Raw genomic sequence first — 23,088 nt, 5'->3', positions numbered from 1 at the left:
ACAAAATTAAATTTTCAGTAATTCATGCAATATATTTTCAGTTATGCCGACTCCAAGGAGATGGCACGCGAGGCACGGCGTAAGCTCAAGGAGGAGCGCCAGCGCAAGAAGGAACGCAAGCGCCTCAAAAAGGCGCGCCTGGAGAAGGAATGCCTGTCGGAGAAGATGAACTGCTTCTCGCACGACAATCAGCACTGGCGCACGGCGCCCTTCTGGAACGACAGTCCCTTCTGCTTCTGCATGAATGCCAACAACAATACCTACTCCTGCCTACGCACCATTAATGCCACCCACGACTTTCTCTACTGTGAATTTACGACGGGATTGATTACGTTCTATAATCTCACTATAGGTAAGGATACGACTGTAGAGGTCTAAGATAATGTAAGACAATGTGGAAGAACCTAGGAGCTATTTCACATGCTCCATATATTTTAGTCATAATCATAATTATCAATTAAAATTAAAATCTTGGCAATATGAATAGATCAAGGGGAATGTAAGAGAATGTTGAGGAACCAAAGTGTTATTTGCCATACTCCATTCATATCAATATTATCTGACATAAGTACAATATAATTCGTATTCGTATGTATATGAATCTATGAGAATTATCCTAATCATATTGGCAATATAAATTGATCTAAGGGAATGTAAGAGAGTGTAGAATAACTAATTACAATATTATTTATATTGTATATTTATCTAAGAGGATGTAAGAGAACTCAACGGCTATTAAAACCAATAACTTGTAAGCTTATAAGTGGCCATAAAAAAGCCAATCAATATATTCATATCAGAAATATATGTCAAAAAAAAAACTCACATCATATATCCCATACTCAATACATTCACATCCCAGTCGTAAATTGCAGTAATAATATCAATATAATTTCCCTTTTATGTAGATCGATTTGAGACACAGAACCAGGCCTCTAGTCTAACGCCTGCTGAGAGATCGCACATGCACGACACCCTGGAGCGCCTGAAGAGCTGCCGCGGACGCAATTGCAGCATTCGCCGCCAGCTGCCGCAGCTGGGCATGTCAGCGGCTGCTAACCCACCCACCGCCGTCAATCATGTCCAGCGCAGCAACAAGCGGAAGCACAGTAAGCAACGAGTGGAATAAATCTCTCATTGGGAGCGCGTTTAGACATTTATTGTATTTCGCAGACCCCTTGTCGGGCAGCGTGGGCAACTTTGGCTTTGTGGGCAGCCGGCTGGACATGGATGTGGTGCCATCTGCCAAGCGACGCAAGCTCTCCAAATATCACAGGCAAGCTGGCAGCTGAGACACGATTTTGTTTCAGACCTTAACTCACTTCAACTCGTTCACAGATGGACCAACTCGCAGAACACCCATCTCAAGCGTCGCCCCTGGAAGCAGCAATCCCATCGCCTCCTGCCCCAGCCGCCGGTGCCCGCTGTGGCTGCCTGAGCTGTGTTGCCATTGCCATTGCCTCCACCCAGTGCCCAGTGAGCACACATATGCGTATCCTACAGCTTGCCACGCCCACTCAGCGCATTGCTCCGGCTTGCATATTTGGATAGATAGCTGTGGAATGCGTCCTGGCGTTTTCTTCAATTTTCTTTTAAGTAAATAAGACTGTGTTTTTTTTTTTCTTTGTATTCAACTTACACTTAGTTCGGTATCTTTGACGTCTTGTAACTGTGTCTCTTCTTTGCTTCTTCGGCTTGAGCCCGCAATATTAACGAAAGATAGTTAGCATTTAAGCGATCTAATTTGTACATAAATTTAGGACGAGAGAGTGAAAATATTTACACCCTACATAAATTATTTAGCGCAATTGGTTTTACAATTAAATTATCTAGAGTAGACGAGTACACTTAGCCAAGAAATTAACTAACCATATAGATCCTATTTACATACGAACACGCACACACACACACCTGTAGCATTTGTATTTATTGGAAAACGCTAAAAACGCTACGCAAATAACAAATTGTTATTGTTTTAGAATGGAAATTGTGGGACAGTGGTCACTCATTGCCTCGTTGTGCTCTAATGTGTAAGTCAACTTGTTTGTAGCAGGCCTCACGCCCATGAACAAATATTGTAACTGCTCTAGCAAGCCCAATATCGTCTATTTAACACACTTAATCTAACAAAATAAAGCAATACATGCATATGTAAAAATCAGTACCTATTTAACTCTAAATGAGTTTTATTGAATAACTCCTACATATTTTTTATGAACAAGCTCTGATTTTCGATAATACTAATTAGAGAATCTTTAGCATTTGTGAAGTGATCACGTTATTCCTAATTATTCGGACGTGTATTATGTTCTAATCGCTGAGAGAAAATTTCTATTGTCAATATTTTTGAAAACATGATAATGGCACACGCTTATCGCTAATTAGTGACGTACTCTGAGAGAATTGATTTGTCACGGCTGACACTCGCACCTTTGACAACCGGATTTCACGAATATCTTAGCAGGTTTACATTCAACTCTAGGGATTGCACATATTTTATCAGTTACACAAACATATTTTTATGCTCAGGTTCGGCCAATTTTTGAATATAATGGGCAAATAGCTTGAAGAGCTTGTCTCTCAGTCGATGTTGTATGAATAGCAAAAGTGAATATCAACTGCGTTTGATACTTATTTGCAAATTTATTAGCGCACTCGCATATTGCCTTTGTCTGGGTTGTGGTATGAACGATACTCGTTTGGCCGAGAAAGTTCTTGACATTGGAGCGAAGCACGTGTCTGAAAAAATATATGAAAAGGAAAGGAAAAGAAAAGAATTTTTCAACTAGAATTAAAATTCTGTTCTTAAAGAAGTCAGCTGTAAATAAAGTCAAAAACTTTCCTAAGCTATGTTCGTTCGAGTTTGTTAATTTTATGTGACATGAATTCAGATTGCAACGCAGTTAGCTAATTAAATTTATTTTCAATATGATATTCAGTCTGTATTGCAGTTAACTTGAACATCATGAATACATACCGAATTTAACATAGCTATACATGTATTACACATAGACTTAATAATTATAAATTAAACTTAAACTTATATAAATATTAATTTTCTTTATATTCAGATTGAATCCAATATTTCTATTTTCACATTCCGAATGGTAAACCAGTCTGAATTTCACTTACTCCCAGAGAAAAATATTCATGAAATAGACTTGGGAGACTTTTCTAATTATGTTAAATTAGTTGGAACTTCGAAAAGTATGCAACAGAAACATTCGGTCAGCTATGGAGCATTACGAAATCTGTGGCATACTTATGCTCAAATATAAAACAAAAGAAACACGAATAAATATTCATAGCAAAACAAACAACAAGAACAATATGTAGACAACAGGTAGCTGCCCTCTAGTTCAGGGTGCCAAAAATCATTTAAATACTATTCGTATCAACAGAATGAACAACAATCTGTTTTCTTTTTGTTTGTAAATTAATTTAAGTGAAAACATGTTTCGGACTCGTTCGATTTGAATGAAAGAAACGTGTGTGCATTGATCTTATGGAGGTCAGGGCCTTGATTCAATACTTTTCGAAAACTTTACTTAATTAGTGAGCAGAACGATATGTAGATCTTGCCAAGAGAAAGTTTAAATAGTGAATTGCACTGTGTATATACATATACTGTAGATTCTTCACTCCCTAAACATTTCCCACACATATATTTCCATATTTCTTCAATTGCGCTCTAAACACATAATAATTAATTTGTTTTCGCCAAGCGTGAACATTCATTCACCTTACATAAGGTAACTTTTATAGCAACCCAGATTTTATGGCTCAAGCAATAAACTAAACGGCAATCTGTCAGTCAGTCAGTCAGTCAGTCAGTCAATCAGAGCAAACAGTTTTATCTGTGTATGCAGTAGCTTTTTAGAAATAATTTGCTGCTCGGTCTGCCCCAACCAGGTCAGCATTTGTAATAAAAAAAAAAACTTAGTTACTCAACTTAAGCACTGCTATCAGCCGAATTGTAAAGATAATAATTATTAACTGTTAACAGGTATCGGAAACTCTTCACTGATGCTTAGAGTAGGGCAATATATAAAAGCCTATCAATGCGAACATCACATTTTTTTTGGCAATCACTTGAGTAAATGTGTGTGCATGTATTTTATATGCATGACAGGCTACGACTGATAAGTGATAATCAGTGATAACAAACACTTGTAGTCGCTGATTGGCATTAGAATGTGTATGCATTGAGGCAGCTTCCACAATTCCAGATGGCCACAGTACAGTTAAAGCTAAAGCCAAGAATTGGGCAGCCAAAGCCAAGGGAGCCGAATCAAAATTTATTGCCACGAACAACATCATCGACATGAGACCCAGATGTAAATAAGATCAGCCGTATGCGCTAATTGAGTTGCCGAGATGTTTTCATCTGCTGCTGTCAAATATTGTTACCCACTTGGCAATTCACACTTGACACTTGACGCGCTAATTTCCGCTGCAGCAGGAGGAGGTTGGGGGCCTTCCCATCTTATCGCAGCCGAAGAGAGGAGAGCCCACTGACTGACAATGGGCCAGAGCGAGTGCGAGTGCGTGAGAGCGAGAGCGAGAGCCACTGCGAGAGCCACTGCGAGTGCGAGTGCGACTGCGAGAGCGAGAGAGATAGTTGTCGCTCGGAGCGTACATGGGGAGATATCGTGTTAAAATTTTGCGCAAGCAACAAAGTTATCAGTTTGAAATTTATTTATTGTTGTTTACTAGGCGACGGATACATACATATGTACCTGTGTACCTACCTGCCTAGTGCCTAGGTAACCAGGCAGACAGTAACAGTACATGGGCCTGAGCGAGGCCTTTGTGCCAGCGTTATTATAACCCCACTCAGCCCGCCCCCACAACGCCCGCCATTGCTCGATCTTGGAATAGCAACGAGCTCATTTATTGCAGACCGGGGCCACTTTACGATTTGCGCACTTCAATCGAGTTATCGTGCTGAAATTTCACAATTTCAGAATTGCCTCACCTGAAACGGGGCCTTCTCGTGGAGGGACTCAGCGTGGAGTGCCAGGCACGTACACAAACTAAACTGGGCAGCTGTTAAATATCACATAAGCAAATTATGCGACTCATGGAACGATGAACTCAACGAGAATCCGCACTGAGCTCTACTATATCTGGAGGCATCAGATAAACCTATTTGCATAATACAATGTTTCTTAAAAGTTATAAATAAACTAAACATAACACAGAGACGATAAGTGCATTAGTTATCTCCCCTGATAATGCTTTGTCAAACTCGAGATTAAAACTTAAGATCAAAGTTATCTACGAATAGGTTTTCCCAAGTAGACACGAGTCAAGAAATCAGATACACCCTGATTTTAGTACTTCATTCCATTATCATGCGCATATTAAAATATAGATGTTGGTTAGCTAAGCAAAAAAGTCTTTTAGTTTATCACTATCGACGTACTTGATAATTTAGTTAAATAGTTGAACAAACATTCCCAAAAAACAAAGGGAATGGAAAAAATATTGCTTCGCAGCGTGACTGATGATAATATTTGCACAAGTTTATTTTGCCTTTGAGAGAATAAGAATTATGAATTTCTTCAAGATCTAGTAAATCAGTTATCAATAGGTATATTATATATATAGGTAAATAAATTGTGTGAAATTTTGTGCTAATTGATAAAGCCAAATAATATTTGTCAATTTCCGACTCGGCTATGCAATTTTCCTTTGTGAAAGCAATGAAGATAATTTCACTTGGTAACAAGCTTGAAATGGTATCATAAATGAGGATAGAGCTTTCAGCAAGGGATTATCAATTGGCTAATCAATTTTCATTTTACAATGAATACCACTTAACAGATGCCATAGACCAATTCAGTCGGACAAGAATTCATAAGAATCTTTAGCGAAATGTTGATACATATGGAAATAATTATACCTAAATAAGCGAACCTCAATGGAATATCACAAAGGATTTTCATTTTCCATATCTAATTAAAGCCGCAAAAAGATGCTTCGATAAATCGTTTAAGGCGTATAACAACAATCATAAGCTTAATTAACAACATCAATTTAATTGCGGCTGTCAAAAAGCGCCAAGTGTTAAGTGTTTACTGTACATGTTTAATTATACCCATGCGGAGGTTTTTATAATATTGTCACGATATGTCAGACTGAACTACTGAGCGAGCATCCTCGGCTCTGAAAGATATACAAGATATACGAGATATACAAATATTCTTGTTTGGGATTTTGTGTTTTTCCACTTGCCCTTGCTTTAGCATTGAGTTCTTATCGAGAAGTATTTCAGATCTCGCGACTTTTTATTGAGCTTCAAGAGAAATTTCAGATCAAGCTAATATGTGTGAAGTCTAGGTAAATATCATAATAAATCATATTGTGCTCCGTTGATGATATATTTTATTGTGTTGTATAATGAATTATCACTGCCTAAATTGAGTTTTGATGTCTATGCTACGATTATAATAAAAAGACTTTGCTAACTATATTTGATTGTATTTATATTTCTAATAATTTAATTATTTGATTTACATCTTTATTACTACCTAGATAAATACAAAAGATTTATAATACGTATTTACAATTGCTGCTTAGCAGTTAGTAAAAGGGTTTATATATTAGCATGTCCTACATCCAGTAGAACCAACCGATCCGTCCATCTCAGTGATGATTGGGATTCGCCTCGAGCAGCTTTTGGGTCACCTGGCGCAGCACCTGCAGCTGCTCTTTGTACTTGTGCGCAGCCTCCAGCTGCTCAGCCTCGGTGTGATGTGGGTGGGCGTCTGCACTGGAGTCTGCTGCGCTATGATGGTCGTGGTCGTGGTGATCCTCGTCCGAAGCGCCACAGCTGTTGCCGTGGCTATGGCCATGACCTCCACTGGCACCTGCAAGACGAAATGGAAAGATGCGATTTGAAGACTCGGAAAACGTAGGTCGCAAAACAAGTTTCGACTGAGATGCAATACAAATTGAAAAATTAAACCGGAATCGTTACGTGTGCAAATCTTTATACACTATACACACACACATTTATGTATATACATTTGTATATGGAAACATTTTTGCCGCAATTGATATCTATATTGATATTGTCGCAGAGCAATGGAAAGTACAGACGGTTCTTTTTTCCGTATTTGGTTTGGCCGGCAGCTGAGATGATTTCACTGCGGGATTTTCCTGAGCTTGTTTGCGGTGTACTCGTACGTAAAACCACCGGCATCTCAGACCGCAGCGCGACGAGCAAGGGGCAGACGATGTCTGTTACAAGGTTAAAAACGCAAAAATAACAAAAACAAGCTGTCGATCTATCTTTTCAGTACGCATGCTCTGTAAAGAACCTGTTCCTATTTCGTCGGATTTGATTCCGGTTGAAGAATCACAAAGCTCTCGCGATCTCTTGCCTAAGCTAACACACACACGCACACGCACACACACCTGCACACATAATTGTTTACTCACCGATCTGTTGCAATCCGAACATAATCAGAAATCCAATAAAGAGCGCCAGATAGGCGCGCAGACCGGAACGATTCTTCGATAGAATCTCGAAGAAGACCACATAGATGAGCGTGCCGCAGGCGAAGCCTTGGAGTATGGCCGACACCAGGTTGGGCCCGGCTCCATGCTGGCCATGGCTAATCAGTATGCCCAGCCCGATGCCCAGGGGACTGACAACAGCGAATGTCAGCACGTAGAGCACCGCCAGACTGAGGCGGGTGCGGGCCACGATCAGCTCGACGCCCACGCAAAAGGCCAGCACCAGCTTGTGCGCCGAGACGGCGCCGAACATGAACCACACCGAGCTGGCGGTGCTCTCCAGGCCAATGGCCATGCCCTCGAACAGCTCGTGCAGCGACAGCGCCAGCACCACGAAGAGGCCGCGCAGCGAGGAGGTCAGCATGTCATTCGACGCCAGGGAGCCATCGCCAATGGGCAAATGGCTGTGCCCGTGGCCATGTCCGTGGCTGTGGTTGTGGCTGTGCTTCTCCTGATGCACTGCGCCATACTTCTGCTGCTCCAGATCGTTGTGCATCAGATCCTGCACAGAAAGCGTCGCATTGTTGCCAGACGTCGTGAGCTCGGAGCTATCGCCGTTTGGCGCCGTCGAAGAACCTTCCGACTTCACCAGGTGACTGTGGCGAATGCTGTGGCCACGCTCGAAGGCAGCGCCAGCGTCGTCCTGGTGATGCCGGTGCACATAGCAGTGCATGGCCTCCTCCACGAAGTACATGAGAAAGAAGCCGCAGCACATGAGCAGCTCGGCCAGCGGGAAAGTCAGCTCGCCGATGACATTGCACTCCTGCAGCTGCTCCACCACCTCCTGCACCTCGGGCAGCAGATGGAGGAAGGTGGTGGCCAGCAGAACGCCGCCGCCGAAGTAGAGCAGGCACTTGACCACGGTGGCCGAACGGGCGTTCGTTTGATTCTCTGTCCAGCGGTAATAACGATTCAGCAGGAACGGAATGGAACCACAGAGAGCACTGGCGCAGCAGAGCACCACCATGGCGGTTACTTTAGCCGTCAACAGAGAGCCGGAGTCGTCGTGATCGTGGTCGTGATCATGATCGTGATCGTGATCGTGATCGTGATCATGGTCGTGGTCGTGATCGTGGTCACTGTGATGTGCCGCCAAGTGACGAGCGGGCTCATCAATTTGCAGGAAGCACTTCAGAAAATTATTCACTTGTGTTTGATTCATTGTTGCTTTGAATTTATTTTCGTGTGTCTCAGCAGATCAGTAATTATTCCTTTTCTCGGCCTCTCGCTCTCGCGCTCGCTCTCTCCCTCTCTCTGTCTTTGGCCTACAATTGCCAAAATGTTATTGTTGCTCGGGCAGCAAGTGCTGCATTGGGAGTCCAGCTGCAATGTCTGCTTTGAATGTCAACGATTTTCACTTTCCAACTTTTCTTATCCAAAAGGTTTTCTTGCGCACTCACAGAAACGGGATTCGACGCTCGCCGTTTTATTTTATTTTCGACTTATTGTTTTTTAAGTGTTTTACTTAATGCTCTTCTCGTTTTTCTTGCTGTTGGTATTGAGATATTTGGTTTTGCCGCCACACAAGACGTGAACCCTCGGAGCAATCTCACAGACTGATTGGCGTTGGCTGAAACCGAGTCTGGCTGGAGCTGTTGCTGCTGGCAGTTAGTTAGCTGCCGCTGTCTATCTTGCAGTTATTTGCTCTGCTCTGCCTGCCCGCCTGCAACATACGCCAGCTAAATACTCTCGACTCGACTCGATTCGACGCTACGTGAGCAGCAAATTAAGTAAGCGTCAACAGCGGCGATACTCTTAAAGCTCTAACCTGCTCTCTTCTGCCTACTCGAACGTTCACCTGTTGAGCGACTTCAGTTTGCTTTGGGCTAAGCATAATACGAATCGCTCACACTCACACATCCGACATGCACACACTCACGCACACATACGCAAGCATATGTAATAAATATTAGCTTAGTAATGTGTTCATTGGAATCCCTTCACTTTTTGCATCGCCGGAGAGTGCGACAGAGATGTCTGACCTTTAGCTAGCTTTTGTTAGGATTCAATTGCTTTGCTCCATGTTAATTCTTGAGCAATTGCTGCTCAGGCGGCTGCCCGCTTGGCCAATCGAAGCAAAAGCTTTTGTGGCGAACCACGAAAAGCTTTTTGGTGTTTGTCTTGGCTAAATTTGCACAATTTACGTAGTCAAGTGCAAAAACAGTTACCAATATAATTAGCAATTGCTGTAAATGGCTTCGCTCGAGCAATGTGATCACGCTGCCGGAAAAACGTGTAAATGAAATAATTATTAATTAAATATATTCACTTAAAAAACAAAGCAAAGTGTTAGTCATGCGCACGATCGCGACCGATTAGCTGCAGTTGAATTGATATTTTTAATAATTAAGCCCACAATCGCAATCCGTCAACAATTGTGATGTGGTGACGACATTTGCATAGTTGTTTCAACAAAACTGCCCCAGGTTGTACATTTATAAATACAGCTATTAGATAAATGCAATAAATTTGCCACTTCAGACAAAAATGTTATTATATGTATATTCTATGTATATTTTTAGTTATATTTATCCAAGTTTAATGATAAATTAGCTTTTAAATATTTTCATAAAAAATCTATACTAAATATCTACATGCCTAACACTATATGTCTGTACAAAATGTTACCTGTCAGAACAATTTCATCGTCATATGTCATGCACTATATAATTTATTGACCGTAGACCGTATGTATATAGATCTATTCTTGTACTTCATCAGTTCGTGATGACAGGTTAGCGAGAGATAAAAATTGAGAAAAACAACTCTAATATATGTCTATAGATTTCGTTGAATAAGTTTCTATTGCTCAGTTGACAACAATAAAGATAAAAGGGATTAGTAATTACCTATTTAAAAGAGATTTATCGATCTAGCGAAAAACAAATCACGCTTCGACAGTACGGAAAATCCAACTATTGAGCAAGTCACATGCGGCAAATATATTATTTTAATTATGCATAAAAAATTACGTCTCTAAAACTAGCTTGTAAATTTTATTTCTAACGGAAGGAAGAGAAATAGAGAGTGAAACAATAATCGAAAGGATTGTTGACCAACTACACAATGTGGTAGATCTTCCAGGTCATCAATATTTTAATCTGATCATTTCTAAGCACTGTGAGTGATTTTCCTATGATGACCAGAAAACAATGGTTTTATTAACGGTAGAGAAAATTCATCGGAGAGCGCATGATCAAATTTAGTATAAGAAATGCATTAAACGTAAAGCACGTTGGGCAAAGAATAATCCGATATGCAAAAACGGAAATACGACCGACGAAACTGTCAACCTTAGTATTTGTCCATCAATCGACTAATGAATGGATCCATTCGTGTCCTTTAAGAAAAAATTTTTTCATATCAGATACCATTTAAGAAATTCATTTTCATGCATCCAGATAATGTAATACATTTAGAAGCTGTCATAAATCACGACACTTTTATTTTTTTTAATAATTTTCTTTTATTTTGTTTTCATTTTTAGCTTGTTTTTTCTGTTTTTTTCGGTTTGTTTCTTAGGGGGTTTCTTTCTTTTACTTAAATCTTGTATGTTTTGTTACTTATAATTAATAATAAATCATTTTTATACAATATTTATCTTTTACATACTTGTTTTCACTTTTCAACTGAAATGGCGCTTAAAACATTTTCAGCTGTAAATGACTTAAATATTTTTTAAATGTTTTTGTTTTTGTTTTTGTCGCTCGCGTTATGCATTTAATTTAAATGTTCAATTTGTTTAAAACTGCTTGCCAGAGTTAACAATGTCAACTACTTATCCTGCATTTAGCGAAAGGCTCTGCGTGCATTGCTTGCGCCAACCGGTTCAACTCCCCCGCACTCCTATGCTTCCTCTCCAGCTCCATTCTGCTCGATTTCCGTTCTGTGTCTGTATAATTCAAAAACTGTTCTGAATGCCGACTTGTTCTCTGTTTTGCTGTCGATTTGGTATATATATATATATATATATATATATATATATATATATATATATATATATATATATATATATATATATATATATATATATATATATATATATATATATATATATATATATATATATATATATATATATATATATATATATTTAATCAATGCATGCGCTTAATTTGTTGTGGTGTATATTCATTTTTTTTTTCTTTATCAACATTAAAGTACATTATTTTGTATTTATAATTTGTTATACTTGACTGTTCATATAAATATCGCTTTCTTATTATTGTTTAGCATAATTTTCTTTTGTTTTGTTTTTTACGTTTTAGATTTCATATATAATACAAATGATTTTCATTTAACTATACAAGAAATTTGGTAAGTTTTATATATGTTTTTTATTTTATTTTATTTTTTTTTATGATTTATGTATCATGCAATGTTTTGAAATTTGATTTTTGTTTACCCATGTTTGAATATAATAGCAAAAACACATTTAAAGTTAAGTTGAATTTTTCGCTTCATTTGTTTTTCTTGTTGTAAAGTCAACACTATTTGCATCTAACTTCCTCCTGCTCTTCTCGTAGTATGTATATTTATAAGTATAAAAAATTTGTTTAAAATATATATATATTTATATGTATATATATATATCGTAGAGTTGCTGTTTTTTTTTTTTCAAATGGGGAAGGAAAACAAATTCGTACAGATGGGTTGAAAGTAGTTAGCTGTTGCTTCGCACACACATATACATACATACATATATACCGATATATACACATATATGAATATTATTTAAGAGGTTTAGATCTGTGTTCGTTCACGTATGTATGAATGGGGTCGGGAGACGTAGCTGCAGGCAGCTTTTAGTGTAGTAAGTATGTAAGTTTAGTATCACGTAATATCAAAATAAATAGCTCAGTACTTTGTTTATATTTTCTCTTGATATTTCTTGTTTATCTTTTCCCTTCTTTCAATTAACATTAACTATAAAGTGTGATTGATTTTGAGTAGTTTCTAGTGTTTTAATTACTTTTTAGTTTCTCTTCTCGTGTATTTGCTTTAATCTTTTGTTAGCTATTGGAAAACAAGGTGCCGCCTAGAAGGATAGTGTGCTAATAGATTTCCCTTTCTCTTCTTTTCTTTTTGGTTAAGGCTTTATGTGTGGAATTCCAGCTGCACTGCATGCGATTATTTTAACTCGTTTTGTTTCTTTCATCTAAATTTTGTAAATGTACGTAAATAAAATTGACCTAAAGACACACACTAATCAAATAAATGCACTTATCTTGTACAAAATGAATTCGACTACAAAAACTTTAATCGGCGCATATCATGCTTGACTTTCGGCATTAGTTATAAAAATTATGTACAATAGCATATACAATATATATAAGTATATATGTATATATATATATATATATATATATATATTCATAAAAAAGTGCATCAAAAATCAGAGCTAAACAAAAGCTGCCTACGCTAAGAGGGGGCTGCGGGGGTGCACAGTGTGTCGCATGAGCTGTGCGTGTGTGTGTGGGTGTGTGTGTGTGATGGTGGCGCAAACGAAATATAATTTCTCTCATTTTGTTCAATAGTTCTTCGAATGAAATACGCGTATTTAATGTACAATTTGTTGTCTATAAATATTTATGTATCTATATATGTTGTTGTATTTGACGCTGCACTAGTTTTTAAATATATATCTGTATAGATTTATATAAATATGTTTTAAGTGGTACGCTGTGGCGTGTGTATGTATGTGTGGCTGTGTGTGTGTGTGTGTGTGTGTATAAGTGTATCAAGTTCTTAAAAGTTAGGATCGATTGGATTCATTCTCAGCTTTTAGCACGACTTTGAGCTGCCTGGCTTTGAATTATGAAATGTAATATGACAGTTTTGTATTTGTTGTTATTTTGTTGTATTAAATTTTGATGTATATTATTTGCTGTTTGTTTCTCATTTGTTTTTTTTTTTTATTAATAATACAATTAATAATTATAATAATTTATATAATTAACATAAACGCAAAATTGGTAAATAATAAAAATAATAATAAAATTGTGTGTTTTTCTTTTATTTTGTTTTGTTTTCGTTTGTATTTTTTTTTGTTGCAATTTTTTTACTGTTTTTTTTTTTCAGTTTTCTGTTTTTCTGTTTGTGGTGTTTAATGTTTTTAGGCTTTTGTTTATGTTCTTCTTCTCTTCTTTTTTTTTTAATTTTTTGTGGTTTTTTTGCTTTTCTCTATTTGCTGATTTCTGTATTTATATAAATTACAACGGAAGTGTCGGTGTATTTGTAGTTGGTGTTGGCGTCAACATCGACGCGGATGGAGGATAACGCAACGTGTGCTGCGACGTTGCCTGTTGGATGTAATCCTGACTCGGATTATTCAATACGCTATCCCGTGAGTTTGAATGTGAAGTGGCGCGCAGCAAGGTAACTGCCTCGCGTTCTGGACTACATTGTACACCTTCTAGTCATTTTTGGCGCGTTGATTTCTTCTTCTTTCGTTTAAAGAAACAACAACATCTGGAATATAAGGAACCACTAGAAACAGTTACAAAAAAGAACCGAAAAGAGAGATGCGCATTAAAACGACAAAGCAAAAACACCAAAACAGTTCATTCGATCGATCCACTCATTGACAAATCGATCGATGATCGACCGATTAATCAATCGATTCACCAAGAGCAATCGCATCTGATGCGCAACATACTTTGTTTCATCGACAAGCTCTACTTCCGGCTGCTGGGTGATGGGCGTATTGGAGTGTCCGGCCGTGGGATCGTCCGCATTCAGTTCGCCGTTTGTCGAACTCACAACCTGTAAAAACGACACAAGCAGAATGCAGAGCATTGCACAGCATTATTTGCATTAGTTTCGACCGAATCACGCTCACACTCTAACACTAAACATAGAGGGTACATAGATTGTCTGTATTTATATTAAATATACTTGGTGAAAATACATATTGGACGCATCATAAACCCTGCTGTTGCTTATAGCGCTAGTCAAAAATATATGAAAACCATAATCGGTTATTCTCTACCAACGAAACAGAATTCACAATGAACAAAAACAATGTCCCATCAGGAAGTTGATGAGGTTTAGCTAGTATTGTGCAGCTATCGAGTGAATGTGATCAAATTTAGATACTTTTTCTCTCGCATGAGCGTTATTTGCATGTCTTTCTGATGAGCTGCAAACGAGCTGCCTCTGAAATGGGGTTTACCCCCAACATCATTTGCAAAGCGGTACAAGAGTATTACTGAGTATTACTTAAAATGACTCAATGCAACTCTGAAATGGCTTTTTCTATATACAATTGACAAATGAAATTTGAATTACAATTAATTACGAATGAATGTAGAAGATAAAAATTACAAACTTTTACATATTCAATAGTGTTATATGAGATTTATCGCTGATTTGCATCTGATGCGTATGAGTTTACTTTACAGCTCAGTTCTACAGAGATTGCCTTTCCATATTCAGCACGTTTGCAGCAAAGTAAATTTTAAAAGGTTGATCCTAACTGAATGTATTTACACAGAAACACACACATACACAGGTCGGACGCACACACACACACATATATATATATATAACATCTTAGACTGGAGAACAGGCCACAGAAATTGCATAAGAAAATACCTCGCACTCAGTGTTGACACTAGAAACACATGTAAATAAAACCTTATAGCATATATTTGTTTTGGGGTAGGCAAGTTTATTGGACAAACAGAATTGTAGCTGGATCTAGCAGGTAGTAGGTAGTAGGTAGAAGATAGTAGATAGCAGATATCGGATAGTGGTAGATAGTGGAAGTAGAAGTGGTTATTATTTCTTGGGCCCATCGTCGCCGTCGCTTGTCTCATAATAAGCATCAAATGGGCTATCATCGTCCGAGCTTGAATCTTCGGGCAATCTCTGTAATAAGTTGGGGTTTTGGTTTGTTTTCTTCTTCTTGTTTGGCTGTTAAGCAGTTGACTCTGCTTGCGAATGGGCATGCCAATGAGACTGATTATGTGCACAGTAAAAAATTTTGGTTCCCTTTGATGTCAATGCCCTTTCTTCCTCCTGATCTAAGGGAAGAGTATTTTGTTGACTATGAAATTGAATTCAAGCCTATTGAAAATCCGAATTGATTGGATGTTATCCAACATTTTTTACTGTGTAAAGGATTATGATAATCTAATTATTGCCGAATTCTCAAAAAGTGTGCAGACTATGGTAATATATATAGAGGGAGAGAGATATATCTATGTGAATAGTACATGCAGTGTTTGGATTCTATAGTGAGGGTCATGCAGTATGCGATCAGTGTGGGTTAACGTCATGCGGTGCAAAAAAAATAGTCATTCTTAAGAGAGATCTTCTCAAGAGCTATTGCATTGTTCTCTACATTCATATTATCCATATATTTTCGACATGCAATCGTTTTCGATATTTTTACTTTTCTTTCAACTAGATATCAAGCTATGCATTCCATTTGGTAATCGGCGCAGTATATTTCAAACTTCAAAAAAGTATGTCCGAGAAAAAGAACTAGTGGAAACGGAACGGAACGAGAGAACAAACAAACCGAACGATTGTACTTAGGTAGAATAGAAACACTTGGGATATATTGAATTCAGTACCTTGTTGAGCTAATGTAGAGTAAATCAAGTGAAAACATTAGAATTGAAAAGGCCAAAAATATAACAGTCTGCGAGTAATTCAATTAATAGATATTGTTTGTTGTTGTAATCATCATCATCATCATTGTCATTAGCATTATCATTATCATTATCATTATCAGAAAATAATGTAAGTACATAAATAATCTAAGGATATATATGGATATGTTTAATGGATGCGTATGCTTAATGTTACACATATAAGAGAGTAGTTCAACGATCGGGAAACAATAGAGCAGAGAACATTTATGTGCTTAAGATGTAGAGCCTAGAATAGATACCCAATGATATTGATATGGCATGGGGAGGGTAGCGCTCAAATCAGTTAGTTCTCTAGTTGAATCATGAATTTCGATATATTTACAGAAAACAAAACCAAACTGATAACGGAACGATACAGAGAAACGAAATGTGGTAACAAAAGTGGCGCCTGGCTTTCAGCCTCGGCTTCGTCTACGACTCTGGACTTACCTGCACTGAACCATGCCGATCGGCGGGTGTCAGATTGCCAAGGGTCGCACCCGGCTTGGGCACGTCCGGCCACGCAGCAACACCTCCTTTGGCATTTGTCTGTGGTTGGTATCGACCGGAGTAGAGGAGCAGTGCGGAACGGATCGGAACGGAGCGGATCGGATCGGATCGGTTGGAGTGTCGTTTTACAGTGTGTCGGATGGTTTTATGGGTTTTAGGCGAGCGAGCGAGCAATGCATAAATTTGTCAATTATTAAATTTTATTTTATCGGTTTCAAAAGATATAGAAAAAGAGAGACAGAGAGACTAGACGCTAATTGTTTGTGGCTATCGACAAAAGTATAAACTAAAGCAATTCTCAAGTCGAGTGTGTGCCCATATGAGCTAAACTTGTTACAACAATAAATCATATAATAACCAAGTTGATAACAATTATAACACTTAAGCAAAATCAAATTCCAACGCCTGCAGTTGTATGTGTGTGTGTGTGTGTGTGAGTGTGTGTAAATGGTGTGCAGCAGCAGCTAAATATGTATATGTAGCAGTTAGAACCGTTCACCAAATTTCCATATTGTTAGTCATTAAACATTTTACAGTAGCAATTAGACTTCTAAGCTATCTAGCACTACGAATCATGTATTTCCTTTAACCGGACCTCTTTACAACGCAGTGCCCAGAATTTAAATTTACCTTCGAGGAACGAGCAAATGGAATCGAAAAGCAGCAAAATTGGAGTTAACACAGTCAAGAGCTTATAAATTAAAAAGCAACATCTAAATATACATAAGTCAAATATAGCAATTACATTTATCTATCCTTTTCTAGCTCACTGAAATGACAATCGTGTTCATATACAGTTATTATTAAACGCTAACCAGGTACAAAACATGTACTATATATTTTAGGTCTACTAACTCTAACCTGAAGTATTATATATTCTTCATTTTCATTATCAATTTCATCAAAATCAAAATACGAGACGTCCTACAGCAAGTCGGGTTCAATAATCAGAAAAAAGTATTGGATATTGGTTTTTGTTTTTGTTTTTGTTTAGATAGATAAACGAGAAAACGAAAAGCAGAAACCAAGTAAAAGAGCCGTTAGGAGAGAAGAGTTTGAGATTGAAATAACAGAGTAAAAGAAAGCGAATTTAAACTATTAAAGTAGTCAGAGTAAATTAATAACATTTTAAACTTAGTAATTAGGAAATTGTTTGCCTTATAACCGGAAGAATTATAACCAAAAACAAAACAAAAAACAATGAACAGAAACAAAGAAGTTAAATAACAAAGAAGTTTCTCACGAAAATTGTCAGTGATAGATTAGAATACTTTACCTTAGCCGTAACATTATGACGATCTTTATTTGGTGAAATGATGACTTCATGGCCAGTTTGCAGAGATCCGACGGGCGTTGACTGTGGGCGTGGTTGATTGGTCAATGATATATTATATATGGATGCGGTCGATTTAGTTTTTCGATTGATATTTATATGTAGATATATAAATATATTTATTTTAGACACAGATACACGCAGACACATAATTATTTTATTTATATTTATTATTTATTATTTATTTTTTGTTTGTTGATTTGTTTATTTGTGTTCGTTGTTGTTGACAATCATTAGGACAGAATTTTGAAGAAAGAGAGAGAGAGAGAGAAAGAGAATAGTGCTGTTAGAATGGCTTCAATTACAGTTAGTTCAATTAGGCCTTAATGCTAGTGCTTAACAATACGTAATGTGAGCTTGCGACAAGCGTTTACCAACACTGAACAAGCAACAATAATGGCAGTAACTGGCAGCATAACATCGATTCACTGGCAATATCGGCACAAAAACTGAACTGATTCGAGTATACCTTATCGGATTTGTTCTTGGCCAAATACGATGGCGGCGCATTTTTAATAACCTTCATTTGATCCAGCTGGTCCTTGGTCTTAGAAATGATAGTGCATAAACACGAGGCGTTCAAACACACACAGAAAGAAATGCTCTTTATCGAATTTAGTTGCAAATAACATAGAGAAAAGCTCACAAGCAATAAATGAAACAGTTTATGTTTGGTTGATTTTTGGTTTTCTTTTTTTTTGGGGGGGAGGTTTTTTCATCACTGATTGATGTGAGGTTCGGTCTCTCTTTAATTTAATTTTGTAATTGGCGCTTTATAAAAATATATATTCATAAACGAACTGAAAGAAATAAACATCGCGCTGCAACAAATATCGAAATCGAATTGAATTGAACAATCTGGGCCCATCACCATATTCAATCAGAAATCATTTGATGTTTTTATATCGCATCGTATTTGGGCATCTTTGGCTCTTTTGCATGCTATCCGAAATATTATTATTGATTACTGATTTTTTTTTTTTCAACTTTATACACTCTACCGGTGGGGTGGGCGGAGATGGGCTTCAACATGCGTTGCCCATTTTAAAATGATTATTTTAGAGTTACATGAGGAGGCGCATTACTCAAGTGTTAGATACTGGATATATTCTTGCTTTGCTTAGGTCTCCTATAAATTAGATGAGTTTAGAATTCGGCTCGAAGATGGATGTTAAATGGCAAATGTGAATATCAATTTCAAATATGCGCATATTTTCATAATGGATCGTGGGTGATTATCATTGTTAATCGGTAATAAATTTCAACTTGCTACCCACCATGGTTTTCCCTGTCCAGTCAAATTCGCCCTCGTCGGTATAGCCCTTACGTTCGAATAAGTCTTGAAACAGTCTTCGCAGAAAATCATAGTCGGGTGTTTCGAAAAAATCTAACCGCCGCACATAACGCAAGTATGTTGCAAACTCTTCAGGGTGGCCGTCACAAAGTACCTGCATAATATAGAGTTGTAATTAGTATATCTTAAGAGATATGTTGATCATTTTCTGCTTCTGAATTCTGAAAGGCCTTTGAACTGAGGAAAGTCATCTCAGATTTTTGTATGAATAGCCTAAATATGTCTTCATCAATAAAATATCGACAATATTCCATCTAAATATTCTAGATTTTGAGTATGTTTAAGGAACATAAAATATTCTTGATTTGACTTATGGTTTACTGGATGAATGAATTCTACTAGGACTCTAGTTTACATTGATTGCAAAGAATTTTCAATAATTATATTTCTATTATTACTGTTACTCTATGGATTCATATCTTTAAAGTTGTTTTGTACGTATTTTGATCTGCTGAATCGGTATATTTATCATTGGCTCATAAACAGAATTCAGAAGCTGAAATGCAATAGTCCTCCTCTCTCACCTCTATAGGTGTTGCACGTTTTGTATCACCGATTTTTTGATATCTCTCTTTGAGTGTATCAGCCTTAAGGCCTTGCCAGGGCAGTGATCCTCTTAAGAAGTACATAAACATATGACCCAGAGCCTCCAGATCGTCGCGCCTCGACTGCTCGCGCCCCATATGCGTGTTAATCGACATATAGCGAGCGGTGCCCGTCAGGGATTTATGCTCCCGATATGGTATATGTCTATTTGTATCTAAATCAATATATTCTTTGGCCAAACCGAAATCTATTGAAAATAATTAAAAGCAATAGATTAAAACTTGGATTCACTTACTTTCAATAATATCACTTACCAATTATATGTATAATTTTTTCACGTTTTGTTGATGTTCTGCCAATGAGAAAATTCTCTGGTTTTACATCTCTATAAATTAAGTGCCGACTATGAACATATTCGATCCGGTGGAGCTGTGTTTGTGTTTAGTTGAGTAATTGGTGAAAGAAAACAAGATTCAATTAGTATGCGCTCGGCTATAGGTGGGAGCTCTAACACGTTCAGTCTGCCAAGGAGCAAATCGTGACAAGTTCATTTAGAATTCATTCAATTGAGTTTTCTTTGACTCATTGACAGACTGATGAAATGTGTAAATGAATATTGAATTATATTTAATGTCAATCTGATTTGTAGTGTCTCAACTAGCTGAAGTTTTGTTGTTGTTGGTTTTATTTTTGATGGCAACAGTTTTCTGATAACTGAAATTGATTCGATTTCGATTTTTCTTGAAATATCTTGAAATTAAAAATTAATGCGAACGCGCTTTAAATGCAAAATAATAAAAAAATAGAGTATTTCTATGTCAACTACATAATAAATGCACATGCAATTACTTATTATTATTATTTTGATTTATTTTGAATATTATGAACTGATTGGTTTTGTTTTGTTTTGTATTTATTTTATTTTTTTTATTACAATGAACGTTGGCAGTTAACAACTAAATTGTAAATATTGAAGAATATGCTGGGTAAGAAGCGGCATTAAAATGTTTATGGCATTGGAATGCATTGTGATTAATGCTAAACTGAAACGTTAAGAACTTAAGAGCTACTTGCGTAAAAAGCCTTAACCAGTTATTGTCTACAAATGAGGTAAAAAGATAAGTTCAGGTGGGAGGACGAATAAGATTCAAATCAATATAAAAAGCATCCTTTTCTTGTTGTTGTTGTTGTTGTTAGTAAGCAAAATCAAATTAAAATACAATTAAATGTCGCAGTTAAATTAAAATTGATTAACTTAATAAGAATTCACCCAAGCAGGCCCTACAGATACTCTCTCCCAAGCACACAGACACACTCACACACACACACCTACACAAACAGTCGCATTCAACAAGAGTCGGATCGGATTGTCGGGTAATATATATTTAGTCATATATTTAAATGTGTGTGAAATCTTGCGCTTGCGTGGCCAGTGTTGGTTAATTGTTGGCTTAGCTGCTACCAGTGTTGTGTACGTGAACGAATATGTGAAATGTACTGAGAAATGCGCGTGCTCGAATAAAAAAAATTACGTTTTGCTATCTTTCTTTTTTTTTTCATAATTTTTTTTCTTTATTTTTTTTGTGATTTGTGGTATTGGTTGTACTTACTAATTGTATAGCTATCAGTAGTACGCTCTTCAAAGTGAAACGTCTGCCGCAAATATCGAACAAATCTTCGAGTGATGGACCAAGCAATTCCATAACAAGAGCATTGTACTTGCCGCATGGGCCGAAGTAATATACTTCTGGTACACCCTCTGCTACAGGCCAACAAAAATTTCGGAAATTTTCAAAGTGTGGGTGGGTGGGTGTAGATAAAAAGCGATTTTTAAAAATTACATTTTGTGGTTTTTGTTTTTTTTTTTTTTTTTTTTTTTTTTTTTAGTTTTCAGTGTTGGGCAGCGCACAGAAGTAACGTAGTAGTTTTTGGGGAAACACGTTGATTGATCGTTTGTTGTTGTTGTTGTTTTATGCAAGAAATCGACAAATATAAGAATATAGAGAAAGGGAGAGAGAGAGAGAGAAAAAAAGAGAGGAGAGTGAGGACAAAAAATTATTTTAAATATATATTTTTTTATTTCCAGCTTTTTTTGAGACAGAGAGAGAGAGAGAGAGAGAGGGGAGCACCGGGAAGAACATGAGATTTCAAAGAGATAGATAGAGAAAGTGAAAGGGAGAACGAGCGAGCGAACGACAGTGAGATTTATGACTCTTTGAGGTTAGTTTAGCGCGTCTACGTTTTATTACCACCTTTTATAAATTACTGCTTCATCACTTTGGGAATTTTTGATTATTTAAAATTTATTATTATTATTATTTTTTAGGAAAGTCTGTGCTAAAAACAACAAGAACAACAATAATAGAGATTCTCGAAGCATATAACGAGGAAGCCTATGAAACGACCCTGTCATCATTCAAAATTTATAAAATTGCTGCAGCATTATTCTGGATAGCAAATCCAGACTACGTTTATAACAGTTATACAGTTATATCGTTACGTGGTTATCACAGTGCCTGCATTCAACTTATAGCTATAGTAACTGCATATATAGGCCACATCTTAAGCTTAACTTAGGTGTAGAGAGTTGAGTGTATAACAGTTATAACAGTGTAGGCTCTGGGCTCTAGCCCATGATAAATTGAGTGTTTGTTGTTTCTGTTGGATTACCACTTTAGCAAAGTATATATATTTTTATTTTTATTTGATCTTGGAGCTGTGTTAGTAAATTGGTTAAAATAAGTATAATCAGAGAGAGGCACATACAAAAAGTTTGTCATTAATTGAAATCAAGAGAGAAAAACTTAGGCAACTAACGAGGAACTGTGGTTAATCAACTGCTTTCGCAATACTTGTTTTTTTTTTTTTTTTTCGATATACAAAGAAAGAAAGTTGTTCTTTATTATTTACATAGGAACATTGTAAGTAGTTTTGCCTATAACGACTCTTAGTTTACATGCTTTATAATTTAATTGGTGATTTTATTTGATTTGAATTTGGTTTTTAAATGAGCTACAACCCAAGGAATAAGGAACAAAAAAATAACGGAAAAGTTCTGTATTATTTGTAAGCTACGACGACAGAGGTATATTCAGTTCGTTCAGTTCCACTACATAAACTAAAATGTTGACACTAACGTTCATTGTGTGTTTTTGCAGTCGAATTTGAAACAATAA

The 23,088-nt window shown here is 36.9% G+C and overlaps 3 protein-coding genes across 48 annotated transcripts in view; 1 reads left to right on the top strand and 2 right to left on the bottom strand.

The window, feature by feature from the left end:
* Sulf1 (Extracellular sulfatase Sulf1) overlaps positions 1–2,173 on the top strand; it is a 40,557-nt gene extending 38,384 nt beyond the window's left edge. For all 6 annotated transcript variants that reach the window (XM_018099497.3, XM_089259322.1, XM_089259320.1 and 3 more), the window contains 4 exons: positions 42–352; positions 909–1,109; positions 1,174–1,276; positions 1,339–2,173. In XM_018099497.3, coding sequence (XP_017954986.1) covers positions 42–352; positions 909–1,109; positions 1,174–1,276; positions 1,339–1,438 — 715 coding nt within the window. In that variant the 3' untranslated portion in view covers positions 1,439–2,173. The remainder of the gene's footprint in view (positions 1–41; positions 353–908; positions 1,110–1,173; positions 1,277–1,338) is intronic.
* A 4,315-nt stretch (positions 2,174–6,488) lies between these two features.
* Positions 6,489–10,006, bottom strand: Zip89B (Zinc/iron regulated transporter-related protein 89B). The gene is made up of 2 exons (XM_018099835.3): positions 7,450–10,006; positions 6,489–6,875 (listed from the first exon to the last, which is right to left on the bottom strand). Exons 1-2 carry the CDS (start codon positions 8,687–8,689, stop codon positions 6,652–6,654), a joined length of 1,464 nt encoding a protein of 487 aa, XP_017955324.1. The 5' UTR covers positions 8,690–10,006; the 3' UTR covers positions 6,489–6,651.
* A 2,589-nt stretch (positions 10,007–12,595) lies between these two features.
* gish (casein kinase I gish) overlaps positions 12,596–23,088 on the bottom strand; it is a 36,251-nt gene continuing 25,758 nt past the window's right edge. For 16 of the 41 annotated variants that reach the window (XM_089265755.1, XM_089265754.1, XM_089265752.1 and 13 more), the window contains 9 exons: positions 20,227–20,341; positions 19,891–20,159; positions 19,290–19,460; positions 18,482–18,559; positions 17,956–18,036; positions 17,541–17,603; positions 16,620–16,718; positions 14,186–14,292; positions 12,596–14,016 (listed from right to left, as the gene is read on the bottom strand). In XM_089265755.1, coding sequence (XP_089121881.1) covers positions 13,947–14,016; positions 14,186–14,292; positions 16,620–16,718; positions 17,541–17,603; positions 17,956–18,036; positions 18,482–18,559; positions 19,290–19,460; positions 19,891–20,159; positions 20,227–20,341 — 1,053 coding nt within the window. In that variant the 3' untranslated portion in view covers positions 12,596–13,946. Of the gene's footprint in view, positions 14,017–14,185; positions 14,293–15,123; positions 15,400–16,619; positions 16,719–17,540; positions 17,604–17,955; positions 18,037–18,481; positions 18,560–19,289; positions 19,461–19,890; positions 20,160–20,226; positions 20,342–21,522; positions 21,675–23,088 lie in introns of all 41 variants that reach the window. The other 25 variants (XM_089265758.1, XM_089265764.1, XM_089265756.1 and 22 more) reach the window with 21 other exon arrangements.

The sequence above is a fragment of the Drosophila navojoa genome, chromosome 2 (assembly GCF_054131105.1).
Source record: "Drosophila navojoa isolate 15081-1374.11 chromosome 2, UAZ_NAV_1.0, whole genome shotgun sequence".
Classification (NCBI taxonomy): domain Eukaryota; kingdom Metazoa; phylum Arthropoda; class Insecta; order Diptera; family Drosophilidae; genus Drosophila; species Drosophila navojoa.
Note: the sequence above shows the minus strand (reverse complement) of the source record. Positions and strands in the feature narration are given on the sequence as shown.

Excerpts from the sequence above, each read along its gene's own strand:
- Zip89B (XM_018099835.3), bottom strand. The coding sequence starts at position 8,689 with ATGAATCAAACACAAGTGAATAATTTTCTGAAGTGCTTCCTGCAAATT. Across the intron at positions 6,876-7,449 it reads GTTCGGATTGCAACAGATCG|GTGCCAGTGGAGGTCATGGC; the intron begins GTGAGTAAACAA and ends TTCGTCTTGCAG.